Genomic DNA, 25,718 nt, shown 5'->3' with positions numbered 1-25,718 from the left:
AAGCACATATATAGATATATGATGTAGTTCTTGCTGGTGAGAAGAAACACCGCGTTTGCTCAATTATAAGACCACCCCGAGTATAAGACGCGCCTCCCCAAACTTTAGATCTTAATGAAAGAAAAAGGCCTGAATATAAGACCACCCTATAACCACTGTTTATGCTTTCGTTGCTCTCACACTCTTTAGCAATCATAGAAGCACATTATGATTGTGTTTATGTAAAGTCTACAGTTCACATGCAAGGACATTTTGTAAGTAACTCAATTCATACCTCTGCTTCCTCCAAAGCTAACTGCACCTCAGACTTTTCTTGCTCCACTTGTTTCTTCACTTTTTCTATCTCATGGAGGCTCTTGTTTCCTTCACTTATCTGATCTGTCAAGTCTGAAATTTCCTCTAAAAAGATATTATTTCAGAAGTTATGTTATTGAGTGATCTGGTGATCTGTGTTATAAACCTAAAATTATATTTGGTACATGCAGCTCAGACAATATACTGTATTGGCTCGATTTGCAGAACAATATATTCATTGTAATTGCCCTTCAAGTAGCTTAGTGGCATTTAGTTTGCAAGTGAGGCACCATGAAGATTTTAAGGGACCATGCAATGGTGGCTTGAATGCCCCTTTAAGTTTATGGTGTAAACATTTTTTATTTTTACCTTGAAGATTCTTATTCTCTCTTTTGACAGTCTCCAAAATATCTAGGGCTTCTTCATAAGCATTCTTCAACTTAAACAGCTCAGTGCTTAGGCTACGTGCTTCCTTCTGAGAGGATTCCAGCTCGGCCTGGCATTCCTCGAATTTCTGCTTCCAGTCAGTAATGATTTTGTCAAAATTGCGCTGCTTTTTGTCCATGACTGCCGCTGCAGCATTTGATCTCTCCAAGTCAATCATCATGTCTTCAAGTTCGTTCTGCAAACGGTGCTTTGTTTTATCCAGAGAGGCACACTTGGCATTAGCTGCCTCCACTGCTTCCTCTGTTTCCTGAAGACGCGCAGCCAACTTTTTCCTATTAAAAGTAGACATAAGTTTAAGATACAACTATACCTTTCCTTTCTAACTGGTATAGGATAAGGAATTAAGACTGATAATTAGACTTGTCCAAAACGTACACGAAGACACACCTTTAACTCCTGGAGCAGGGAGACCCCCCCAGGTGGGGTTTCAATGCCAGGAGTTAAAGGTCCGTACAAACGACTCTATTGGTCGCCGGCAGGGAGCTCCTCTGCCATCTGATTTTTTGTTTTGCACAATTTCAATTTAACATTATGCCTCAGACGTTGATTTATGTATTGCAAATGCAGGTGCAAACCCTACATGCAGTGATTTTGAATCAGCACAATGACTGGTTCTTATATAAGTAATTTATAATTACCACAGAAACTGGAAATACACAGATAGCTATCATACTTTGCTTCTTCAAGCTCCTCTGTTCTCTGGATGGCATCTGTTTCATATTTATTTCTCCATGATGCCACTTCAGCATTGCTTTTTGATAAGCTCCTCTGGAGTTCAGCTTTAGCTTCCTGCTCCTCATCAAATTGCTCTCGAAGAAGATCACAGTCATGTCTTGCAGACTGCAGAGCATGAGCTAGTGCATTTTTGGCCTACAACAAACCGTATTTTAAAGGCGAACATAATAAAAATATATAGACATTGATTAAAGATTATATTCTACTTAGACCTAAAAAAATGTGCACTCTTGTATGTTAAGCAAATGAACATTAACGGGTTATTCTTAAGGTTTAATTACATAAAAGCAACACAGGGACATTTAAAAAACCTTTTCAGTTTCAGTGTCTGCTTTGGTGTCACAAGACAATTAAAAGTTCCCAGCAAAATTATGAATACGATAAGACTGATTCAATTAACTACTTCATGTCCCTATTGACGTGTAGGTACTACAACAAAAAGGGTGACAAGATACCCCTTAGGACGTATGTCCTGACTATTTTGCAGTGGCAATTACATGTGCAGCAAAGCTTGCTGATCATAGTGTGATCAGTGCAAGGGAGATCAGAGAGAAAATGTCTCCCTCTTCCAAAAAAAATGGTTAAATGCAAAATAAAATGAAATAAAAAGAAAAATAAACAAAATAAACTATAAAGGTAAGTTCAGTGATGTTTCTGTGATATCTCTCACGTCCATAAGATATTAGAGAGATCAATACCCATAGTGCACTATGAATACTGCAAAAACAAATATTATATAAACAAAAACCCTTCACTACTCCCAAACCCCTTAAACCAGTAGTGTTAAAAAAAACCAATACACTATGAGGTAATTTGTAAGGAATGGAAATGGCCCTCTTGAACATAAAAATCTATGTATGCGGGGTATTATTGTAATTATGATGTGGAAGAAATCCGAAGTGAAAATTGTAAAAAAAAAAATAAAAAAAAATAAATCTATTACATATTAACACAGTATTTAGTATGTAGCTGCTGGACACACATTATAGAATAACTTCATCTGTAAGAATAAATAACAAAAATATTGATTGCACTTTTATTGATACTCGATAAATAACTTTTAAAACATTCTTATATGTGGTGCTTTCATGCAAACACATTATATCTCAATTTTTTAAATTACTGCTTAATAATTAACAAATATTTCAATGTAAAATACATGGAAAACTAAAAAAAGAATATATACAACTCTATAAATATTACCTTAGTTTCTTCTTCTAGTTGTCTTCTAAGGTCCTCAATTTGTTGTGTGAAAGAAGATTTTCCCCGAGATAGTTGGCTTATTAAAGATTCCTTTTCTTCCAGAAGCCTAGAAAACTCTCCTGTTACAAGAATACACATGCAATGTTTTATATGTTTTTATATTTCATCACATACACATTACATATGACATTTATTCGATGTAAACAGCATAGTAAGTTTTATTTAATAAGATTTGATAGTTTTTTCACATACTTATATAGATATTACATGGTCGGGCAGTAGATATGTGTGTGTATATATACCGTGTGTATATATACCGGTATATATATATATATATATATATATATATATATATATATAATGACCCACTGACAATGTTTTAAAGATGGTTTTACCATTCTCAGTTTGGAGTCTTCCTTTCTGGCTGGACAGCTCATTCACCTGGCGGGTCATCTCATCTAACTTTGCCTTAGTTTCATTTAGCTGGTCTTCATATGTACGACAAAGCTTTTCTGATATACCCTAAAAGAGAGATATTTTGATGCGTTATATTAGAGGTGATACATTTTCTCTTTTAAAACCAGGTTACAAATCCGTTTTGAAACGCATCACTATATGAAAATACTTTACAAAACTTTAACATTAATTTTGAGGTCTTGCTAAATTAAATTATCTATGTGCCAGCCTTTTTATATCTGCATCTATATATTGATTGAAACAACATATAGTTTGAATGATCAAATGTAATTACATGGGTTACAGTATCTCACAAACACATTTGTCTGTCATTTCTGTATAAATAATGGAATCTCTAGTCAAAGTTGATATACTTAGTATTGGGATGGAATAGAAAACTATGTAAAGTAACATAGCCTTTTGGAACCTAAGAGGTCTCTTCAAGAAATGAAGAAGAGAAGGAAAAAAAGAAAGGATTCCGGTTGTTTTAGAAACAGATACAGGCAGACCCAGTACTATTGAAAATATTTTACATAATAATATTAAATAAACCATTGACATCCTGGTTGCTTTTCAATTTCTACATCCATCTTGAAACCATATGACTTATAAAACATTACATAACAATTATATAAGATATAATGATAGGGAGTAAAAACGAATGTTGCAGGAGTCGGTCGCATTCTCTGTAGTGCTGGTTTTGTAAACCCTGGGTTTGGCTGATTTTTCTTTGTTTTTCTTTTATTGAAAACCTTCGCCCTTTCAGTGCGATGAATACATTTATTTCACTGCCATAGTATTTTTATCAGAAATATATAAAAACAGAAATACATGGAAATATGACTAGAATTATATAATTGAACAGATTCCCTGTCTCTGTAAAGTACATCTTATAGATCCTAGTTATTGCATGTGTGTATTTCAATTATGAAAACAGACGCAAGGGTTTTTCCAATGTTAGCACAAGCCAGTCTCAATTGGTGCAAAACCTGTTTTACAATCCTGGTGGCATGTTATCAAAAATAGCAGAAATTTTTGTATTCACATGACACATTGAGTTTTAGAGGCTTGTGAAAGATACAATAGTTTTAATAGAATATAAAGGAAAGAATTACAGTTACGGTCATAGTTATAATTAGATTTGGGTGCCGGCCAAGTCTTTGTGAAGGTCTTCGTGTTCATCGCCCGTTCCCATGTTCTTTTCGGTGAATATCCGTGTACATTCTTTGTGTTTGTTTTTTTAGCAGGAGTTAATACGGGGTTAATGTGGTAACAGTATGCAGCAGCTTTGGCGCCAGGATTTTAAAGGTCCGTAAGAGGAACTCTATTGGTCTCTGGCAGGGGGCTCATCTTAGAGTTCCTCTTACGGACCTTTAAAATCCTGGCGCCAAAGCCGTTAGGCTCCCCAGGCCAAGTTGCTCTGAGCAGTTGTCGCACACAACTGCTCTGAGCAGCTTGGCTGGAATGGGGATTTCAGTCTCTGTGAAAAAGGGCAAGGTACACCATGGAGCAACGTGGCTCCAGAAGATAAAGGTCCATACGATTGACTCTATTGGTCGCCGGCAGACACCTCCTCTGGCATTAACCAATGAATAGCAGCTAACCTTCATTGGTTGATGTAAGAAGAGCTCAGTGCGGGCGACCAATAGAGTCGCTTATACGGACCTTTAACTCCTGACTGATGAAAAGACTTTACACTTAGGCACTGGGGCTAAACCCCATGTATTTTTTAGCAGAGCCAGTGCTGGAGAAGCATTTGACAAATTGATCTCCTGCAGGGCATTTAGCTGGGGGAGGGGGGGAGCAAATGCATTTGGGGGATTGTGCAGAATGCTCCCATGCATCTGCAAAACAGATTAAAGTGCACATGATGGGCGGAGTGTCTTTTTGAATTTGTAGCTTAAATGGGTTATTTTACATATTCACCAATGAGTATCATTTTACATTCTTTAATATATTTATCACTAAAATCTGTTTTTAGGAATAGTTTTACCTTTCCTTTGGCTAGCTGCTCCAAATTCGAAGCCAGATCATCAGCTTCAAGCTTCAGTTCACTCTTCTCTTTCTCCAGTTTCTGTTTCACTCTCTGTAGATTGTCAATCTGCTCACTCAACTCGGCCACGCTGTCTGCATGCTTCTTTCGAAGGGCTGAAGCTGTGGCCTCATGGTGTAAAGTTGCTTCCTCAAGATCCCTCCTTAATTTTAAGTATTCTGCCTCCCGTTTTTTGTTCATTTCCAACTGGGCAGATGTTGCCCCTCCAGCTTCTTCAAGTCGTTCACTTAATTCTTCCAGCTCTCTGGAAAGATCAGATCTCTGTTTCTCTACCTTTGCTCGAGCTGCTCTCTCTGCTTCCAATTCTTCTTCTAACTCTTCTATACGAGCCTAAAACAATAAATTGGTAAAAACAGAGATCTGGATAATATCAATTTAGAAACTTTCAATAACTGTGTTGCACGTGTTTTGGACTAAGGGTTTTATATAATTACATTATATAGATTTATATTATATTATATTACAATTACAGAGTGACAGATCTGCATGTGGGATGTTTTTGGGGTAACTTTGTGGGCTTTCCCCAGGCCTACAAGCTACCATTCCCACATTTGAGGAAATAGTCAGAAAATAAAGAAGTTATGTACTACTCAAGCAAATTTATTTCTGGAATGAGTACATTAGTCTTTTATTGCAAAGGGTTTAAAAAGTTACAAGTGCTTTATCACACAGCATTGGATATTTCATTTGGAGAGAAAATCAGTTATGGCTGCACAGTTGTTACAGGAATTCCAAAGCAATTAACAAATATGAAACGCTCCTTGCCTGAAGCTCCTTAATCTTCTTCTGCATCTGAATCACTATAGCTTGCTCATCTTCAATTTTAGAAGTTAGCTGGCTCATTTCAAACTCTTTTCTGTCAAAGTAATTAAAGAAAAAAAACACATTTAGTGTGCCTTATATGTACCATATAATATCCATGCAATACCTGCTACCTGTGCAGAAAGGAAAGAATGTACCGTATTGACAGAAATACATTAACCTTAAAGGGTGGTAGGAGGTCCTGCTGACGTTGGTGTGGAGTTCTGTTGACATTGGTGGGCAGTCCCAATGATGGCCGCAATGCCATTCCTGTAATCTGGAGTTTCACCATAGAGTCTACTGGCGAAACCCTAAGAGTTTCCAGCTATTTGTTATCACAGATGCTTGCCTTGGACGCCCAACCACTTTGTCTTGGTTGGTATAGTGACACTGTATGTGAGTTGGAACCCACCTTTAATGTCTTAGTGAGGCAAGTGACCTTCTGGGCCTAAAGACTTATTTTGGATTTGGATGTGAGTACTGGTAATTTTTTCTGCATTTGGGGGGAAAAAACATTTATTCCATGAAGATTACCTATAAGATATTGTTTTTCATTTGCGTATGAACACATCAAATAATGCATAACAGGAATACTGTATATTGCATAATCATCATTCCAAAATAAACTTACTTCTTAAACTTTTCCTCCATTTGCTGCTTATCATTTTCAACATCCATGAGACTTTCTTGTGTCAGCTTCAGGTCCCCCTCAAGCTTTCGCTTGGCCCTCTCCAAATCCATCCTGATCTTTTTTTCTTGCTCTAGTGAACCCTCAAGCTGAACATGGGAAGACAAATAAGTACACACAGTAATGACTTAAAGCAGCAGCTAACAATAAATATCAAGAGTTTAAACAAGGATGAAAAAGCCGTTTGTGGGTAAAACTTATTTAGGTGACACTGGATGTGCAACCTACATGCCCATGCAATTGCATTTTATATGATTGGTTGACAGCAGAAGTATACAATAGAGTATACAATAGAGGAGGGCATTTGATTGGATTTTATAATGTGGAAGGGACAGTGGAGAATGCATAGGAAATTATAATGCATGTAAGGACATAAAATAGCATGTATAAAAAAGAGCAATGCATGCTTTTATTTATTTAGTTTTTAGTTTTTGTCTATAAGGCTAATCACCCATATCTGGAGATATTAGAACCGATATACAATCATACAGATTAGTGGATTTGATTCATCCTTACATCATCCACTTGCTGCTCAAGTTTTGTTTTCATTTTCGTCAACGAGTTGACCTTGTCTTCTTCAGCTTGAAGGTCATCAAGAGTTTGCTGATGAGCCTCCTGTAAAGCTTTTTTCTCCTTAGTTAATTTGCTAATAGTTTCATCAAGAGCTGCCATTTCTTCTGTTAAGTTTTTCACCTTAGAAAAAGCAGTGATTTCAAAATGAATCATGTAAATGAGATATAAACAAGCACCACATCGATGGCATTAATAACATGAAAAGGCAAGATTATTTAAATAATAAAATAATATTCCTCTAATTGCCCAGCATGAACACAGTGATATACCTTATTCTCAGTAGCATGCTTTTCCTTTTCTGCTTTTGCCAAAGTAATTTCAAGATCATCAATATCTTTTTTAAGTTCAGAACATTCATCCTCTAACTTTCGTTTCTTAGAACTTAGCTCTGAGTTCATTTCTTCCTCGTCTTCTATGCGCTCTGTGAGATCTTTGATTTTTGACTCCATTTGGATCTTGGTTTTAATGAGTAAGTCACATCGCTCTTCTGCGTCAGCCAGAGTATCTTGCTCCTGGGAGACAAATGCTAGTCATTGTAGCCTTAATGTACATTTTGTTTAATTATTGCAGAACCTAAAAGGTGGCAATTCCCATGCTGAGAGGTTTTTTTCAAAAAAATAGGTTATTTTTAATACTAATTCCATTCTCTGACAGTTAGTTAATTAATTAATTAACTTATTTAATAACTGTCAGCCAAATCAGGGCATGGACTCCTTGCTTTGTTCCAACAGTGTTTGTGTCATTATGTGACCAGATGTCATATTTTAAAAGTATTTTAAAAACGTGGTTTGACCCCGATACTGTTCGCTCACCCTTCTGTCTACACTTCAATATACACATTACATAATAAAGTATCTATGGTCTTACCGCTTGCAGCTGAAGGGTTAGGTCATTTTTCTCCTGCACCAAAGACACTTGTTTTTCTTCAAGTTCTTTCCTTCTTGCTTCAGATTTTTCCAAAGCCTCTTTCAGCTTTAAGAACTCTTCTTTCATGTTTGCCATTTCTTTCTCTGTTTCTGCAGATTTCAGTAAAGGTTTGATCTTGAAGAACAGTTTCATCCAAGGCCAATTCTTGACGCCCATAAAAGCCCGGATATTCCACTGAATAACAAGCAGTGCATCCCTAGTGAGGATGAAATTAGGTGTGAAATTTACAAATACAAATGATCAAGAACTATTGAGGAAGAACCTCAGAGGTGTAACACCAAATCAATATATTTTTACCTGAGGTCTAAATGCTTGCTTTATTTTAAAATAAAAAAATCCAACAGAAAGTGAAACAAAATGTAGGATTATGGATATAGGCAAATTATTATAGCACATTTTCATATATTTTTATATAGGTTTCTCAGACACAAATTACAATAGGGTATGTAGATTTTTACCTTCTTTCCAAGATCTTTTGAAATTCAATGCGCATTAGTTTACCCCTGGCTCTTGCTTGAATCAGTGTGAGAATCTTTGCTAATCGTTCATCTCTCATTTCTTCCAGGTGGCCTAAGAGCCCAGCCTTGAAAAATACCTGTATTATAAAATATAGTGATTACATAATAATATAAGATATAACAAGGTTTGAAAATCTGGTCTTATCACTACGGCCACAGAAGGAATGCTGTAATCTTACCATCTCATTGCTATATATAAAAAGAACCTTTTCAACATTTTGCATCGCATATTTTCTTTACATTTGAAAGAAATAATACAAATATTATATAATATTATATTATATTATGCATTATGTTCATTACATACATTTATTATATAATGCGGTAATTAATATAGGCATATACTCTACAGTATCTCTTTATGTCTATATATGTCAATCAATCTACTCAGATATCCATTTATCTATCAGCCTGTCTATTTCTCAATGTGGGTTTTACCTTAGTATGTCCAAAACGATACTGAGTGTGGTCAATATCCAAAGTGCCCAAAAGCTTTTCAGAGGCTTTTCTGCTGTCTACAAACTTGTCCTCAGGAATAGCATTTGGGTTGAGGATTCGGTATCTGATAGAACAAGTGAGTTTATAATTAGGCACATGTATGCCAGCTCATGCAAATACGGAGTAATTAGGAAGGAACGAGTAACGAGTATTTGTAGGCTATAAATGGCCATGTCGTTCAATATTTACAAATAAACTTTTTTTCCCATTGAAAATCCAAATATTACAGGCTATATTCTAAATAATTTCACCATTAAATCCGAAAAAGGGCGTTGAAACATTTAGTATTGAATACGCTACGTATCTGGAATTGTCCTCTTTTAACACAATCTATTGAAACCGTGGAAGCAGTTATATCCAATGAGGGGTTGAGTAGAAGAGAACAAAAAACATGTAGTGTTGCAATTTAACAGAAGGTAGTCTATAAAGAATAACCGATGCCTCTAAAAGAATTCTACTGTTTTGAAAAACATTTTCATTTCTGAAGAAAAGTGAAAAAAGGATAGATTCACATTAAAAGTACTGTTCTACTTAGAGAAGACAACGTACCCTTAAGCTGCTGCTATCTTATTAGTAGTAGTAGTAGTGTTATGTACTGTATGTCTGTGTACCCAGTGATCAGGGACTGTGAGATAAAGAGATGGCAAAGATTGTAGCATCGATACTTTTATTTATGTAAAAATACCTTTGTTTGAAATCAGCATACAATACTCTGTTTGGAAAACCTTTACGGCAAATACGAATTCCCTCCAGGACACCGTTACAGCGTAGCTGATGAAGAACAAGGAATGGATCCATTGCCCCTTGTATGAAAAAAAATGTAGCAACCTCATTGCATGAAGCAATATCGTTAACACAACCTTTAATTACCAAATTACATTCAATTTGTGGGTTTCAAGCAGAAAAAAAATAATATATATATATATATATATATAGATATGTGTGTGTGTGTAGTAGCAAGATACAAATGGTGTCATTGTGTTATTGTTGCATGGCAGACTGCTTCAGCGTATTGATGGAGAGTTGCAAGGGTACCTGGGGTCTTTGTTTCATTGGGGATAATGCAACGCACAAAATGTGGTGCCGTCGATCTAAGATTGGTCATCAATTTATTCAGATTTTCCTAAAAAAGAGTGAGGAATTAGTTCAACAAATGCATTTTAAATAAATATATAAATAAAATGATTCTTACTTGTCTATATTTATAGGCTAACACACTTCTAGCCATAATTCTACTAAGAAATAATTATATGTTAATCCCTGCAAAAGTTCTAATGTAATGGTGGTTACATGTAATTTGTCACAATTTAGTGACTCTTTAAGTTGTAATAATTCTCTTTCTTAATAAGGGCAAGCTTATCTTTGTTTTCCAACGTTTTCAAATTGTAAGCTGTGTTTCCATGAGAAACACTGAGAGTACTTGAGCTACCTTTTTTTAGGGCAATCGTTTTTGTGGTTAAATATTACGTTACAAAATTTGAAACATGCCCTATTATATATATATATATATATATATATATATATATATATAAACTTGATATTCATTGTTCAAGGGTCACATAACATAAAAGGCAAAGAACAACTTTTTATTGTTGAACCAACATTTGCACATGATTGAAGGGGGTGTAAAATGTCAGACACCAAGGAAAGAATGAATGATTTTTGGCCCCCCCCAAAAATATTCAATTACTTTGTGCATTGATGACACTGTTTGGAAGGAGGCACCCTTCTTGCGCTTCTTCTCACCACCTTGGTCAGCTGGATATGAATAAAACACATTTAATCATTACAGTATAAATGGAACTATTCAATAATAGATTGTGTAAATATGTTGACATGACATATGTGGGTGCAAAATATTGAAATCTTTACACTCGGACCAAACAGAGAGGGATGATACATTTGGTTAACAGTTCTTATTATCCATAAGTCATAAGCAGAACATTTTAAGAACACTTTACGCTAGTGTAGAATCAAAAATAAACCTTGCTTTCTAGCAATCTATTTCACATGCAGACTACGGACACTGGGGATAACTAGTCAGAGGGTGAAACATCTAAATCTAAAAGGAAAGTTATAAAAGGTAAACCTAAAGAAGTTGGTTCTTAAAGTCCAAGAGTCTAATACAAATCAGTTTTGTTTTTATTTCTACATGTTGGACCCACTGGTGGTCCTGCTTGGACTGGGTAGTTCATTGTTGCCTTCCCCTGTTACTTCTAAGACATCATGCACTGAACATTTACAGACTTCTTCCAAAAGGTGGGCAAAACCCTCACCTTTACCACCACTTCCTATTTTTATAGTCTTCATGCACGCCTCACTTTAATTTAGATCACATAATTGTTTAGTCTCCCTTCCAAAGAACACTTCATTGGGTAAAAATAAATATTTCCCATTCCTTTGGTCAATCATGACACTGGCCTTGTGATTTTTGCTTAGGGACACTTGCTAAACGCAGCCCTCTACCATGCATTAATAGTAATAGTAATATTAATGGTGCATTTTGTTAATTGAAGACTGTGTTCTGACTTCTTAAGTATCTGCTACATGGACAAGGGGCAAAATAAGAGACTCCAAAGCAACTTAAAGGACTGTCCCTTTTGCCTTGATGTTAATGGCTTGTTATACCTAAAGACCTCTTTTAGCATATTTTAAATATGTAACTAAGTTACCTTACATATTGACAAATGATTTATTCATGAACATGTAGATTTCTATTGAAGACAACCTACTTCATTACAGATGAGTCTTGTTACTTACCACTATCAGAACTGATATAATTCTCAAAAAGGCAAGCCAACAATTTGTTGGAAGATTTTTGAAAGAGACCCACCACTGTTTCATTTAGTGGATCTTTGTTTTTTTCTAGCCAGCCCATAATATTGTATGGTACCTGAAAGCCACACAGAGAAGAAACATAATCCATTGTAAAAAGGAAAATAAAATGTTAATAAATGGAGGTAGTTATATATTCATATAAGCATTTAACACTAAACTGTCTCCTTAAAGACATTAGGGACAGTAACATAGATTACCACAGAACACTTCTGTAAATTGCAGGCAGTCCTACTAATACAATATAAGTAACCTGGAGGAGTTTTTAGCTCCTTTAAATTTGGTGAAAGACTGTTTTGAAATTTGGTGGAATCATTTTTTTTGCAATCTAATTTACAAACGTAAACATAATTTTAATGGCCTTTGGGGTCAGTATGTTTATGCCAATAGTCACAATAAGAATAACATGATAAAATGCTTTAGTAGACCCAGTATATGCAATGTATATGCAATGTGTACTAAGCCAACCTTAATATCTACTAAATCATTACAATTAGTAGATGTATTTAAGTAAATTTAGAGAGTAAGCTTTTGTAAACTTTTAGCGTTACTATAAGGGTACTTACCACACCAGCATAATGCACAAGTTCAAAATGAGCTTCGTATTTCCTTTTCTTGTCTGGCCTGGGCTTTTGGAAGTTGGGTGATTTTCCAACATGGTTGTCATAAAGTTTGGATTTGAAAGTCATGTCTGTAGCCTTAGGGAACATGCACTCTTCTTCAAGGATTGACAAGATCCCCATTGGCTAATGTAAGGACACGTTACACATTAAATGTTGACCGATATTAAACAAAATCTTCCACTTGCGGTTATAGAAATATAAAATATACATCTGTATCTTTTAAATAGCAGCAATGAGGCAGCTTTACCTTTTCAATCAGATCAATGCAGGCCTGCAAGTCTAGCCCAAAGTCAATGAACTCCCACTCGATGCCTTCTTTTTTGTATTCTTCTTGTTCCAAGACAAACATGTGGTGATTGAAAAACTGTTGCAGTTTTTCATTCGTGAAATTAATGCAAAGCTGTTCAAAGCTGTTAAACTGCACAAAAGGGAATATGGTATATTATTTAACATGATTAAAAATAAAAAAATAAAAAAGGTATAAAGTAAATGAAACATAAATTACATATCGTAATTGTAAATGATACTATGATTCTTACTTTACAAAAAAATTCTGTTTATACCAGTATATCATATATTATAAGCTCAAATTTAAATGTATACGCTTTAATAGTCATAATACTTATTAAATTATATAAACACAATACATTAAGTCAAAATGAAAAACTCATATAAGCTTTTTCGTACGGGTCCCAGGATTTAAGGACTCTTACAAACAAACAATAACAGAATTTGTCTTGTGTGTTAAACAACTTAAAGGAAAACTGCAGTTAAAATAAAAGATGTGTATTGTGACATTCATAGAACATTGCTAAACCTCCCATACCAATATGGGTAGGAATCCTTCTTTGCGCATCTCATTTTTAAGGACCCTTTCACAAAACATAGTTCTAAATATTACAGTGTGTCTGAGGCAAAATAACTTCATTTAACAAACTTACATCAAAAATTTCAAATCCAGCAATATCAAGAACGCCGATAAAGAACTGTCTGGGTAACTTTGTGTCCAGTGTCTTGTTAATGCGAACCACCAGCCACTTAAACATTCGGTCATAAATGCCTTTGGCCAATGCACCGACTGCATAGACAACCTACAGAAAACAACAGTTTGACTTTTTAAAGGGTAGAATATATTTGATACTAAAAAATATTGAGATCATGCAATCAAGAGGTGAGACAAAGAGAGCTCCAATTAAGAAATACTGGACCTGATAACTTGACAATGTTTCAATGTGGGTTAAAATTTGTAATTTGCTTTACTTTAGAATGAAAATGTGTCATGGCATATGACTAACACAACTCGTGTGATCTGACTCTAGATTAAGCTACCTTTTACCCTTTTTTGGACTATCATTACAGAACCAGATCTTACCTGTTCTACTGTCTGACCTTTGGTCACGTACTCATTCCCAATTTTTACTCTGGGGTGCATTAAGCCCTTTACCAACTCAGAAGAGCTGATACCCATCAGATAGGCAGCCTTGTCAGTATCTAACAGGATTAGAAATAAAGAAAGTTACTTGTGCTATGAGAAAAAGAAGACAATAGAAATATGTCCCCCTTATGCAATGTTGTCTGACATTTTAATTGTGTCAGCCTTGGCTAAAGATATATACATATTTACCATTTTGAAAACCAACAATAGAATTTCAACTTTTAACTCTCAGATTAGCTCATATCTACTATTGCTGCATGTAAATAATACTGGATACCCACAGACATTTAATAGGGACATTATAAAATAGTACCAGGTATGCTAGTAAGATTTAATATAGAAAGATTCAAATCTTACATTAAATACAATTGAAACGCATTATTATTAAAAATATTTTAACAGCTGACTCATGTAAAGCATTTCAATGCAACCTATAAACTTTTTATGAGAGAAAACATTCTTTTAGCTCACTGACCGGAAAAATGACAAAAATGCAGCACCACTACTACAAAAACATAAAAAAAAAGAATAATAATAACAACCACAGAAAATAAAGTGCAGAAAGTTATTTGTTTTTACAGAACGCTCCTACGTAGATATTATGTGGCTTTACCAGATGAACAGGTATCAGGCTTTTCTGTTTCCTGTATTTTATTTTGTGTGGTTACAGCGTATTTTTTTATTACTGGTATTTAATTGTAATATGCTCATTTCATTCGTATGTCTTAGTGTTTTGTTAGATGTGCATTTGGTCAAAATAGCTATTGATATATCTATAAAGAATAGCAAATATATGTTGTTTATGGTTTTATAACGCTACAACCCTAGAGAAGGTTATTGTATCGTTCCAATAAAAGCACGTGTTTTATATGCCATTAAAATATACTTTAGAGCGGACTCACTCTCTGTGCCGTCAGCCTCTGCCTGTTCTTCCCTTTGCTTCTGTTTAAATTTCATATTTCCAAAATGCATGATGGCACCTGTCAGCTTGTAAGCACCATATTTTTCTTCAGGAATAAATCCTAAAATATCAAATGCTTGCTGGAAAAAGTAAGAATAGAAATGTATATAGAAATTAACAATCCGTGAGCTCGTGGGCACAAATAGGACTAGGCTCGGCACCCAGATTACATCCAGAAGACTTGCCCAGCACCCAGATTGCACGCATAGGATTTACCCCAGCACCCATATTGCATCCAGCGGACTTGCCTCAGAATCTAAATCATACCCACAAGAATTGCACCAGCACTCAGACGCCGGACTTGCCCTGATTGCATCCACAGGAATTACTTAGCAACCGGATTTTACCCACAATGATCCTCAGCTCTCCTCTCAGTCTGGCAAAGGTGCACCCTGTATTTATTCCATATCCTTTATATCACCAAAACATTAACAGATACACTATACTCTATCCTTACAAATGCCTGTCCATAAACACACATGCCTGGCCATATATACACATGCATATTCGCGCTTGTCCTTTCATATAAACATCCGGGCTTTCACTTGCCCTTGGATCCATACACTTGCTTGCCCTTAGACATACTTACCCTAACAACCACTCTGAAAACACAAACACACACTTTCTCTCTCCCCTTTTGTCATAATGTTTCACCATTTTAATTATTTCTCATCTTTCTTAATACCACTCCCCTTTCTGCCATCTCTTCCCTTTGCTTTGATCCTCCATTTCTCATTATGTTTCCCATTTCTCTCATCTCTCTCTTTTTTCTTTATCTTTCCTCCATTTCTCATTATCTTTCTTTTTCTCACTATCCTCCCCCCCTTTATCTCCACCTCACGTCTTTCCTTTTATTTCTTTTTTCTACCCTTAATCCCCATCTCTCTTATTATTGTCCCCTATATCTTTCTCTCTATGTCTCAATTTTCCTACTATCTATCTTGTCCGTTTTTCCCCACCTCTTACCTTTCTGTAGTCCTCTAGCATGAGGTCTGTTCTTTTTAGTTTTACTGCTCCATCACAGTGAGTGTGGCTTCAGTGCTGAGTGCTGGGACATGACATATGTATGAACAGACCTCATGCTCCTTTTTTATAATGGGGCAATTAGAGGGAGATCCATGATCTCCCCAACCCGCCACAGTTCCTCTAGCAGTGTGCAGTAAAAGTAACAGTCAACATTACCTTCATAACCAAGTGGGTAAATAAATACACTACTTACATCAGTTGCCAAAAGCTCTTCCCCGTCATCCAAGTTATCCACTGTGACCACACCTTGTGAGCTAAAGTGAAAGTCATAAGGATTTGTGCTCACCAACAACAAATCTGTAAATAAATGCCAAAAAATGTAGTTTAACTAATAATATACAGTAAATGTGTACAAATGTGATTTATCATATTAGATCATATAAACAGCTTAAGTGGCTGCTCAGGGACTCCTCTGGTTTATGGTGTTCCCTCAAAGGTTGTAGCTCCTCTAGACACTGGTTCCTCAATGAATTATGATTACAGTGTATCTTTTGTCTTAAATTTAAAAGAATACAAATGGGATCTAAAATGTTTTACCAACTTTAAAAAGAATCTCTATAAGGCCATAAGTAGATGTTATAAAGAGGAACAACTTCTCTAGCATGTCACGTTCTAATGTTACAATGGCTACAAACTGGGCCATACCTTGCAGTTCACTCTTTTTAGCACTTGTTATCTGGTAAAAGATGTGATAACTTCGCTCTCCAGGTTGCTGAAAAATTACTCTGGATTTTTCCAGTAAATCTGCATGACAATATAAAAGAAAAAAAAGTTTGGCAATCCATTCTTCAAACACTAAATATATATATATATATATTTTAAATCACGTAAGAACATTAGTAGTCATAAAAATTTGGTAACATTGTGGGCACATTTTTGGTACATGAAGTTCAGATGATGTGTTGATAAAATATAAACCTTTATCGATTCTGTGGTAGGTTTAGTACTATAGCTATATAGAATCAATATTTTTACCTGTCTATGACTGGTACATTGTAAAATGTCTAATATAAGTCCATACCATATAAAATTCTATATAGCATTTTCTGTATATATGCGAAGGAAAATATGATTTACATTAATAAGAGATATGACTAATATAATGTAATAAACAACAATGCACTAAGATAAACATCATAAATATTTAGTGTTCTAGATATTAGGGGATTGCAAATCAATAGTAATTAATTTAATTAATTAATTAAGCAAAATCTATAGGAAAAGTATCAAATGTGGCCTTGTGAGTGAGTAATTTAACATAATGGACGCATATATAACTTAGATAACTAATCTGTCAATAAAAGAAATTTTACAGGTATCTCAATTATGCAAATCACGGGTGATAACTTTGAATTCAATACAAAGTATATAGTTAACCCTTTCTGACAAGCCAGTGTTCTGAAAACAAGGATGAATCGCAAACTTACAAATTTCTATGTCAGCAGATGACAACTTGCCAGTAGTGCCAAAATGGATTCGTATGAATTTACCCTAAGCAGCACAAAATGGAAAATAATCAACATACTTTGCTAATCAAAATCAACACAAATCTGCATGAATGTGGGTGAAAAGGAGATGAAGAATGGGTGAAACTGAATGTCTATATGAACGGTATTTGGGCGACATCAGCCATTTTTCCCACTGCGCATAAACACTTCAAATGTTGCTAATGAGCCCATGCAAAGTAACGGACAACGTGGTCACCCTATTCAGGTTAACTAATGGAATGTTTTAACACGGGGGCCACAAAAACATTCAATTCATTTAAGGTTTTACTGAAGGGTTTCCAGTTGTGTCTGCATCAGGTAAAGTGATATACATTGTTAGCGTTGTGCCATGCTTTACCCAAAAAGCATAGGTTAATTACTGATAAAGTATACAAATCAGTTCCTCAAGCGGATGAGCAAATGTCAGAGTATGAGAACACAATGTTTGACTGGCAATGGAAAATAATGAGGGAAGAATATACTTACAAAACGGGATGAGTTGTCATTTCTCAGCGTTTTGGCATTTCCAAATGCTTCCAGAGCGGGGTTTGCCTGGATGATTTGATCTTCCAGTGTTCCCTACAGTAAAAGTTAATATTTCAGAAGGAGCATAAATGTTTTTGTAATATAAATTGTAATATTGTTTAACATGCAATGTTTACAAAAATCTTTACATTCAACAGCTCTTGGTTTTATTACTGAAATGTTTAAAAATAAAATTCCTTACCCCAGTCTTGGTTGCTGGTTGCTGGAATGAGAATAAAATATAATAATTAAGAGCTTCATTTATAACAAAATATAAAATGTATATACAATGACAGATCCCCTGTAACACACACATAGAACCAGTGAACAGACCGTGCAGCACCTAAATCACAGGGAGATATTCTCATATGGTGCCTTGAACCTTGTGAGATATCAAGAAAGCATCACAGCATCCCAGGCAATTCTTAAACCCCTTCACTACCGGGGTTTTTCAGTACCTCAAATACCAGAATTATTTTGCCATTTTTTCGCCCATATGCCAGTGCAACCATTATTCCCTTTTCCTGTGAATAGTGTACCCATGTAAACTATATTTTTTTTTGAGAAGAGACAGAGCTCTTTGCACAGATTATGTGTTGTTGCAGGGGAATCCAGCCACAATTGTTCAGCTGCATCTCCTGATTATGGAAATGCCCCACATGCATAGTTTTCTTTTGGTTTTCTGGATGTCACAGGACACAAGGTAGAACATGCCAGTATATTGGGTCAGGGTGTTCCGCTAGGCCTATGCTATATGTGAAATGTGCCAAAATTGGGGTATGTGTTCCAATAGGGGTCCATGGTGTTTTTTTTTAAAATACCCATGATTAGGATCAAGGCCCAAAAATTCCTAATTTCATAGGGGTCGGTTGGGTGCCAGGTTTGACATCTGCTCCCTGTTGCAAGATGCTGGGCAGCATAGATGTTAGTTTGAGGTGTTACCATGTATTGGCTCACGGGCATCAATATTACACCTGATGGAAGAACTCACAATAAATGGGGAGATTTTCAGTTCTCACATATTTGAAGGTACCCAACATTGGTCAGCCACAGGGACTGGTTCCATGCACCTTCATTTTAGGAGGTAGAACCTGGCTCAATATCTGACGTGACACTAGATACCTGTTACCAAACACCAGAATAACAAGTGGACCAAAAATGTTCTAGCATAACACTGTACTACTTACATTCTTTTTACCAGTTGGGTCTCCAATAGCAGCAACAGTGGCAAAGTACTGAATGACACGTTTCGTGTTCACAGTTTTGCCGGCCCCAGATTCTCCACTAAAGAAATTAAACAAAATATAATTAATTACATTAATTATATTAATTGGTTTCTCTTTAACATACAATTATAACTAACAGCAAACGAGAGAGGCACACCATTACATGTTATGCAGAAATTAGCAGTTAAAATTGTAATAATGGTAAAAGGTGTTTCTCTGAGATAACTTGGTAATAAAAAAAACCAGCATCAGAATAATACAATATTTAAGGTGCATTGGAAACAATTCCTAGTACTGTTGAATACCCTTTCCAGAAATTAATCATGTTAAATTTTATCTCCTTCATATTTTCTCAATTTTCTTAATTGACAGGTTGGTTGTCAAGGAAACAGAAGAACACAGAAGAACCCCTCGAAAGTTGCTTTTATGGCTTTAGTCTTTAGTGGAAAGACTAAAATGATAAAGCCGCTAAAGTTTATTTCTTTTGCAAGATACCTAAATACTTTGTTTTAGCAGAACATCCCCTTAGATTAAGTAGTTAAATCACAACAATTACAGATCATTACGAAGTTCTTGAATCAAAATATATGATTCTCAAATATGTGCGCTGGTTTGGAGACTAAACATGAATGTGTTTTTTTTTTTTAATCTTCTTATAGCCTGTAACACTATTCCTTTTTGCTTCTACTTTCATATAGTTTTCTATTTCCAACCATGTTTAGCACATGCTATATCACTAATGACACTGGTCACTTTGTGAATTATGTAGGTAGGTTTATTTGAGTATCTTGGCAGCTATTGTGATTGACATATAATGATTTTTTACGAGATGCTGGCATTCAGAAAAGAGAAGTGTGTTTGATTTAAGATGGATGTTGGGTATTCTATCCAAAGAAGCCATTGGCTGTGAATCAATAAACTGAAACCATGCATAGCTTTTGTTAACACATTTTATTAATAGTATCTAAATCTTAAAATTAACATTGGCAGCATGTGAATAAACATATTTAAAGTGTAATAATATGGTGACCATATTGGCCATTTTTCTTCTAGGACACATATATTTTTGACGTTACTGACCAGCACATGCATAACTTGGTAGCTGATTCCATTTTGTTAGTTTATACATTTCACATGCTGCCAAGTGCCACTTTACATTGCTGCTTTAAGTAGTTTTGTTTGGTCATTGGAGAAAATGTCATATACCTCAGGCCAACTAAACATAGCCTTGGCCTCTACCAAAGACATCACGGTTATTTTTATTGTCATTAAAATCCAAAGAAGGTCATTTTCCCCCATGCTTATGGATTGGTGGCCATTTGTTTATCCCGGCGGTACTTGTTAACGATTTCAGGATTTGGAGGTAGTGTGGAATGGTGTACGGGGCCTTTGTTGGTCACAGTTATTTACAGAGTTGTTTTACATGAGGAATAATTCACCTAAGCCGATGATCCTGATTCTGCAAGCAGGGGGAATTATTTGGGGCTGAGAAAGACAATTGATTTAATTAATTGTATACTGGGTGATTTTGTTAGAACCTCGCCCATGTTTTCACCTTGTGTGATTGTTTGGAAGCAGGTTGAAAAAGCCAGGAGGTATCTCTAGTGTAGGGTATCCAAGGCTATCACTGGTTGAAGGTGGACAATTTTTCCCTGCTTCAGCTCTGGTTATTATTGTTATTTATATGTATGCTATTTTTGTGAGCAATTTATCCATGGTATGGGCAAGTGATTTATTATATGTTTATATAATAAAGCTGTGGCCATTCTCACCCTACCATTGTTGTCTGTTCTTTTGTTTGAGGTTTGGGCTTTGAATGTCCTTTCTCCTGCCTTCTGCAGCCAAGTGTATGAGCATGGAGATGTAAGATGCATGGGCTGTCAGATTAACTTCTCATTGAAATCATATAGATAGCCATAGAAATAGTAGGAACTGTTGTCAATTCTCAATTTGCCGTAAAAAGTCAAATTTCGTTCTATTTTGTTTGCAAGCAAATTTACAATAAATGAAAACGTTTACTTACGTAATCAACATTGATTGGTTTTCCCGATCTAAAAGAAAGGTATAACTGTGAGGATTACTTGGAATTAGCACTATAGCTGCAAACAATATTCATGAACTTCAAGTATAAGCAGTAAAGTATGTGTAGGATAGGCATAAGGTTATATTGAACAAAAGGTGAGGTTAAGGACTGAATGATTTCCCACAATTATTAAGACATGCTTATAGCATTCTCCAGCCCTGTATCAACAGTTTATGACTAGTTTCATTTAAATGGATAACATAGCAATGCACTTACTACGTAACATATCATGGTAAGCATTATCGGCAATGGCGAAGATATGAGGAGGGGATTCAGATCGTCTTTTGCCCTTATAAGCACTGACCACCTCAGTCTTGTAGACCGGAAGGGCTTTATATGGGTTGACGGTCACGCAGAAGAGGCCAGAATAGGTCTAAAATGAATTTAAAAAAATTACATGAACTTTAATGACAAATGATTTACATCACTAGATACTCGTTTTGGATGCTATGAAAATCTCCACTAACTCCAATAACTTACGTAGATCATCCAGTTAGCGTAGCGTTTCTTCAGATTAGATAGCACAGACGCTTCATTTAGGTGCGTAAGCATGGCCATGTCTTCGATCATGTCAAACTTAGGTGGATTCATCTGCTGAATATCTGAATCCTTCACAATGACAGTCTAAACACAGAAACAGAGATACAAATAATGCAGTTCTTACACATGTCATTAAACTGATGCTCTCAAGAGCACTGAAGATATGTAGTGCACAATTTTATATACTACAATATGTAGGCTACCCATTGATTTGCAGTGAATTGATTCATGATCAATTTGCCGTGTCTATAGCGTCATTGTGAGATCGTTTAACTTAGTTTTGGAAACAATTAAGTCAGCAACGCAAAATTGCTGGGGCCAGTCAACCTCGAAAATGATATGACACTTTTTGTAAAACATTTTCTAATCTTCGCAATTTATCAGCTCTTATCTTCATATCAAGGACTACCAACTTGAAGATCTTTATTACATTTACATTACACTTATTTATAAAGCACCGGCAGATTCCGCAGCGCTGTTACCGTCAGTAGAGCAATTTCACATACAAGAATCCATACAATAACAAACTGCTACAAAAGGAGAAGAGGGCCCTGCTCTTGCGAGGTTACAATCAAGTCGGTGGTTGAGGGGGAAGTGAGACAATAGGAGAGGACTGCTTCTTGAAAACCTTCTAGGGCTGATCCCAGAGGCTAATGGTGCTAATATTTGCAGAATGGTTTTCTGCTGCTATACTCAATGGTGGGAGCTTTGGACCACATGCTTACACTTAAAAGTAGCAATTGTTTCCTATATCCTGTAAGAAGCTACTTGTGCTTGCTGTTGAGAAAAAGTACCCAATATAACTCAAGTCTGTCCACTGCTTAAAGACAATTGAAGGCCTTTATGAATTGAAAAGTGATGTTATGCTGTTATGTTATGATGTTATGCTAGTTAATAAAATGTTAAGAACATGATATAATAATAAGTTAAATAATTGTAGTCACAAATATGAAAGATTGTCAAAGAAAGCAAATTCCAAGCTTTTTTGGTTTCCTTTTAATTGAAGCTATTTATAATATATTTTTTAAATGATTTCACATACTAATGCTTATTCTTGTTTTCTAATTTATACAGCATCCTCATAGGTTGCAGCACTGTGCAAGCAGTAATTAAGTTTAAATGAACTTTGCAAAACTAGTGTATCCTTTAGGCTTTAAGGAAAAATATATGATTGAAAGATTGTCAGAACATGCTATGTTGTGCATTTGTGCATTTTGTATTATATATTGTATTATACTGAAACAACGATATAAATGTTCAGACTGTTCATATATTATTTCATATTAATAAGAATTAACAAGGGTACTTGCTGTAATAATTTATAAAATAAAATATTTGAATGCAGCAAAAGCATTAAAAAACAGGTCCGATATTGAGGACATCTCAAAAATCAACTCAAACATTAAAACTGATCACACGTCTCATGTAACATCAATGAGTTTATTCATATATCAATATATTTCAGATGCTTGAATTAATTACTTTCCAGATCTCTCATAAATAATCCATGCTATGGTACTGCTTGGAAACTGGGACTGAGCACATTTTACCCCAGAGTGGACAGTTCTACTCCAGAGCCAGGACAAGAAGGCAACCTACATTTTTCATTTGTACACCATAATGTGACACTTATTCTACAAAAGTAAGGCGTCTGTCTTTTAATAACTCCAGAAGAACAAATATAATCCCTTCATTATCTTAAATCAACTCAAATTTATATTACTTAAGACCATGTCAAAAGCCAATATTTACCTTTCCATCTGCTACCTCAACGGTGACTTTGTCACCGCTGGTCTCCTTGATTTCAGCTTCCAGATAGGCTTCCTTATTATCTGGAATCCAACACTTCTTTTTACCTGTTAGTACAAAAAATGTGCATATTAATATTAAGCAGTAGACACATAATTATAATTTAATAGAGTTGTTCTTCTCCTGCACTCAAAAGATCAAAAAAGAAGCAGCTGTATGTCTGTGGAACGCTGAGGCCCATGCATCTTAAACCCTATGCCATGCTCAAAGGCTTAAAAACAGGAGAATCGTGCACATGGGGAAGCCCTTGGTTAAAGAATCAGAAAGTCACATACCTTGAGTCTTTGTGTGTGTCTTAGACATGTCTATATCGGCATTAATGTGTTTTATTTTGTGGAGTATAATCTATATATCATTATAACTGGGGTTATATTATAAGCATACCATAGGTTTTTATCAATCATACAAAAAGAATGAATGAGAATGGTTTGTAAAACTTACCATCAAATGCCACCGTCTGTTGTATCATTAATTCCTTCTCACTCTTCCTAAGGAAGGGAGCTGCCTCCCCAAAGTCCGACATGTCCATCATTTTGGCAACTTTAGGTAATATTACGAATCAGGTACTAAAATATACAAAGACATTTTTTTTTTTGAAACATGACAACCTAATCAATTTCCTTTAAAAAACAAAAATCATATTTTTTGAAATAATTAAGCATATATTGGTTAATACTAAAAAAAAAAAAGTTAGCTGTATATAATAAGATTAAAAAAAAAAAAAGTTTAATATACATACCCGGTTAAGTAAATGATTCAGATGTTAGTCCCTGGATACTATTGACTTTTATATCAAGTCAAGGTCACTCAGACCAAGCACCTTTCCTTTGATCCGAAAACAATCTGCTGAGAATGGAAGCTCCAGTGACAATATACATGCAATTCCGGGGGGAGTGGTTTATCCCTCTTCTAATTTGTGTCATCCCTTCATTGTTAGTACATGACCTAATGGAATTGCAAATTTATTTTCCAAATCACATGTAACAAAAACACATGGCTGGATATGTGTTCCCTGGCTCCCAAACGTTCTGTTATCAGAACAACACTTCAGCATTAATGACAAACTTAAAGTGGGTCTATCACTTTTCCCAAATATGAATAATCCTATATTCTGTTGGTAACAGAACAGAACATTCATTGGCGTGCTAGTCCTGCCACCTTTTGCCATTGATTTTAACATCCACGACGAAAAAAAAAAATACTACTTGCAAAAACAATGCAAGTGCAAAAAAAAACCCCAAAATATACAGGTAGTTTATGTTTTGATTTTCTCTTTAAGAGATCTTACTATTTTGCTTTTAACATAATCTCACGTGGTCCCCAAAAAACAAATTTGGTAATTTAGCTATTCCTTTGTGGCTAGTTTATTTTTGGTAAAGTTTCCAATTTTGATTTCTAGCCTTATCGAGAATAATTGCATGGTGAACAATGAAATTTACCTTTGTCATATTATAAAAGTGTCATGGTATGATTCTAGTAACACTTTCTAGAAATAATGGTATCTAAAAGTCATCTGTATATGTATCAAACCCTACAAAATAAATATATTATTATTATGATTATTATTATTATTATTAATAATAATAATACAATCACCTAGATACTTTTTGCACTATCCAACTCCAAACCACAAATCCAAACTGTTATATACATAAAAGCCATAATATATTAATATATATATATTATTAAAAAATATACACATTAACAATATTAATAATACTAACCTCATCACCACATGCTTTTGATTTATGGTATTCATAGATCATATAATATTAATTTAGTATTGGGGTGTATAAATAGAATGCTTAACAAATCAAAAATATTTGGTTTTGTATATGTGGAAACATTGCTTAAATATCTAAAGTTTAGTTTATGCAAATAAACTCCAATGATCAGGCTCTAAAGCAAATGTATGATTAAATAATATATATATATATATATATATATATATATATATATATATATAAGCCTTATG

The 25,718-nt window shown here is 35.0% G+C and overlaps 1 protein-coding gene across 1 annotated transcript in view; it reads right to left on the bottom strand.

Moving 5' to 3' along the window:
* MYH15 (myosin heavy chain 15) overlaps positions 1-24,591 on the bottom strand; it is a 33,924-nt gene extending 9,333 nt beyond the window's left edge. The window contains exons 1-34 of the mRNA XM_053454984.1: positions 24,483-24,591; positions 24,185-24,309; positions 23,687-23,790; positions 21,875-22,018; positions 21,611-21,767; positions 21,335-21,362; positions 19,273-19,369; positions 18,288-18,308; positions 18,047-18,139; positions 17,501-17,564; positions 16,719-16,817; positions 16,267-16,370; positions 14,989-15,127; positions 14,024-14,142; positions 13,593-13,742; positions 12,899-13,069; positions 12,595-12,774; positions 11,954-12,086; positions 10,884-10,951; positions 10,229-10,316; positions 9,879-9,996; positions 9,134-9,257; positions 8,636-8,772; positions 8,118-8,373; positions 7,520-7,762; positions 7,194-7,370; positions 6,621-6,766; positions 5,954-6,044; positions 5,129-5,518; positions 3,075-3,201; positions 2,680-2,798; positions 1,415-1,611; positions 664-1,013; positions 275-399 (exon numbers count right to left, since the gene is read on the bottom strand). Of these exons, the coding sequence (XP_053310959.1) occupies positions 275-399; positions 664-1,013; positions 1,415-1,611; positions 2,680-2,798; positions 3,075-3,201; positions 5,129-5,518; positions 5,954-6,044; positions 6,621-6,766; positions 7,194-7,370; positions 7,520-7,762; positions 8,118-8,373; positions 8,636-8,772; positions 9,134-9,257; positions 9,879-9,996; positions 10,229-10,316; positions 10,884-10,951; positions 11,954-12,086; positions 12,595-12,774; positions 12,899-13,069; positions 13,593-13,742; positions 14,024-14,142; positions 14,989-15,127; positions 16,267-16,370; positions 16,719-16,817; positions 17,501-17,564; positions 18,047-18,139; positions 18,288-18,308; positions 19,273-19,369; positions 21,335-21,362; positions 21,611-21,767; positions 21,875-22,018; positions 23,687-23,790; positions 24,185-24,275 (4,650 nt within the window). The 5' untranslated portion in view covers positions 24,276-24,309; positions 24,483-24,591. The remainder of the gene's footprint in view (positions 1-274; positions 400-663; positions 1,014-1,414; positions 1,612-2,679; positions 2,799-3,074; positions 3,202-5,128; positions 5,519-5,953; positions 6,045-6,620; positions 6,767-7,193; positions 7,371-7,519; positions 7,763-8,117; positions 8,374-8,635; positions 8,773-9,133; positions 9,258-9,878; positions 9,997-10,228; positions 10,317-10,883; positions 10,952-11,953; positions 12,087-12,594; positions 12,775-12,898; positions 13,070-13,592; positions 13,743-14,023; positions 14,143-14,988; positions 15,128-16,266; positions 16,371-16,718; positions 16,818-17,500; positions 17,565-18,046; positions 18,140-18,287; positions 18,309-19,272; positions 19,370-21,334; positions 21,363-21,610; positions 21,768-21,874; positions 22,019-23,686; positions 23,791-24,184; positions 24,310-24,482) is intronic.
* Positions 24,592-25,718: the final 1,127 nt, after the last annotated feature.

This window comes from Spea bombifrons, chromosome 2, assembly GCF_027358695.1.
Source record: "Spea bombifrons isolate aSpeBom1 chromosome 2, aSpeBom1.2.pri, whole genome shotgun sequence".
NCBI classification, from domain to species: Eukaryota; Metazoa; Chordata; class Amphibia; order Anura; family Pelobatidae; genus Spea; species Spea bombifrons.
Note: the sequence above shows the minus strand (reverse complement) of the source record. Positions and strands in the feature narration are given on the sequence as shown.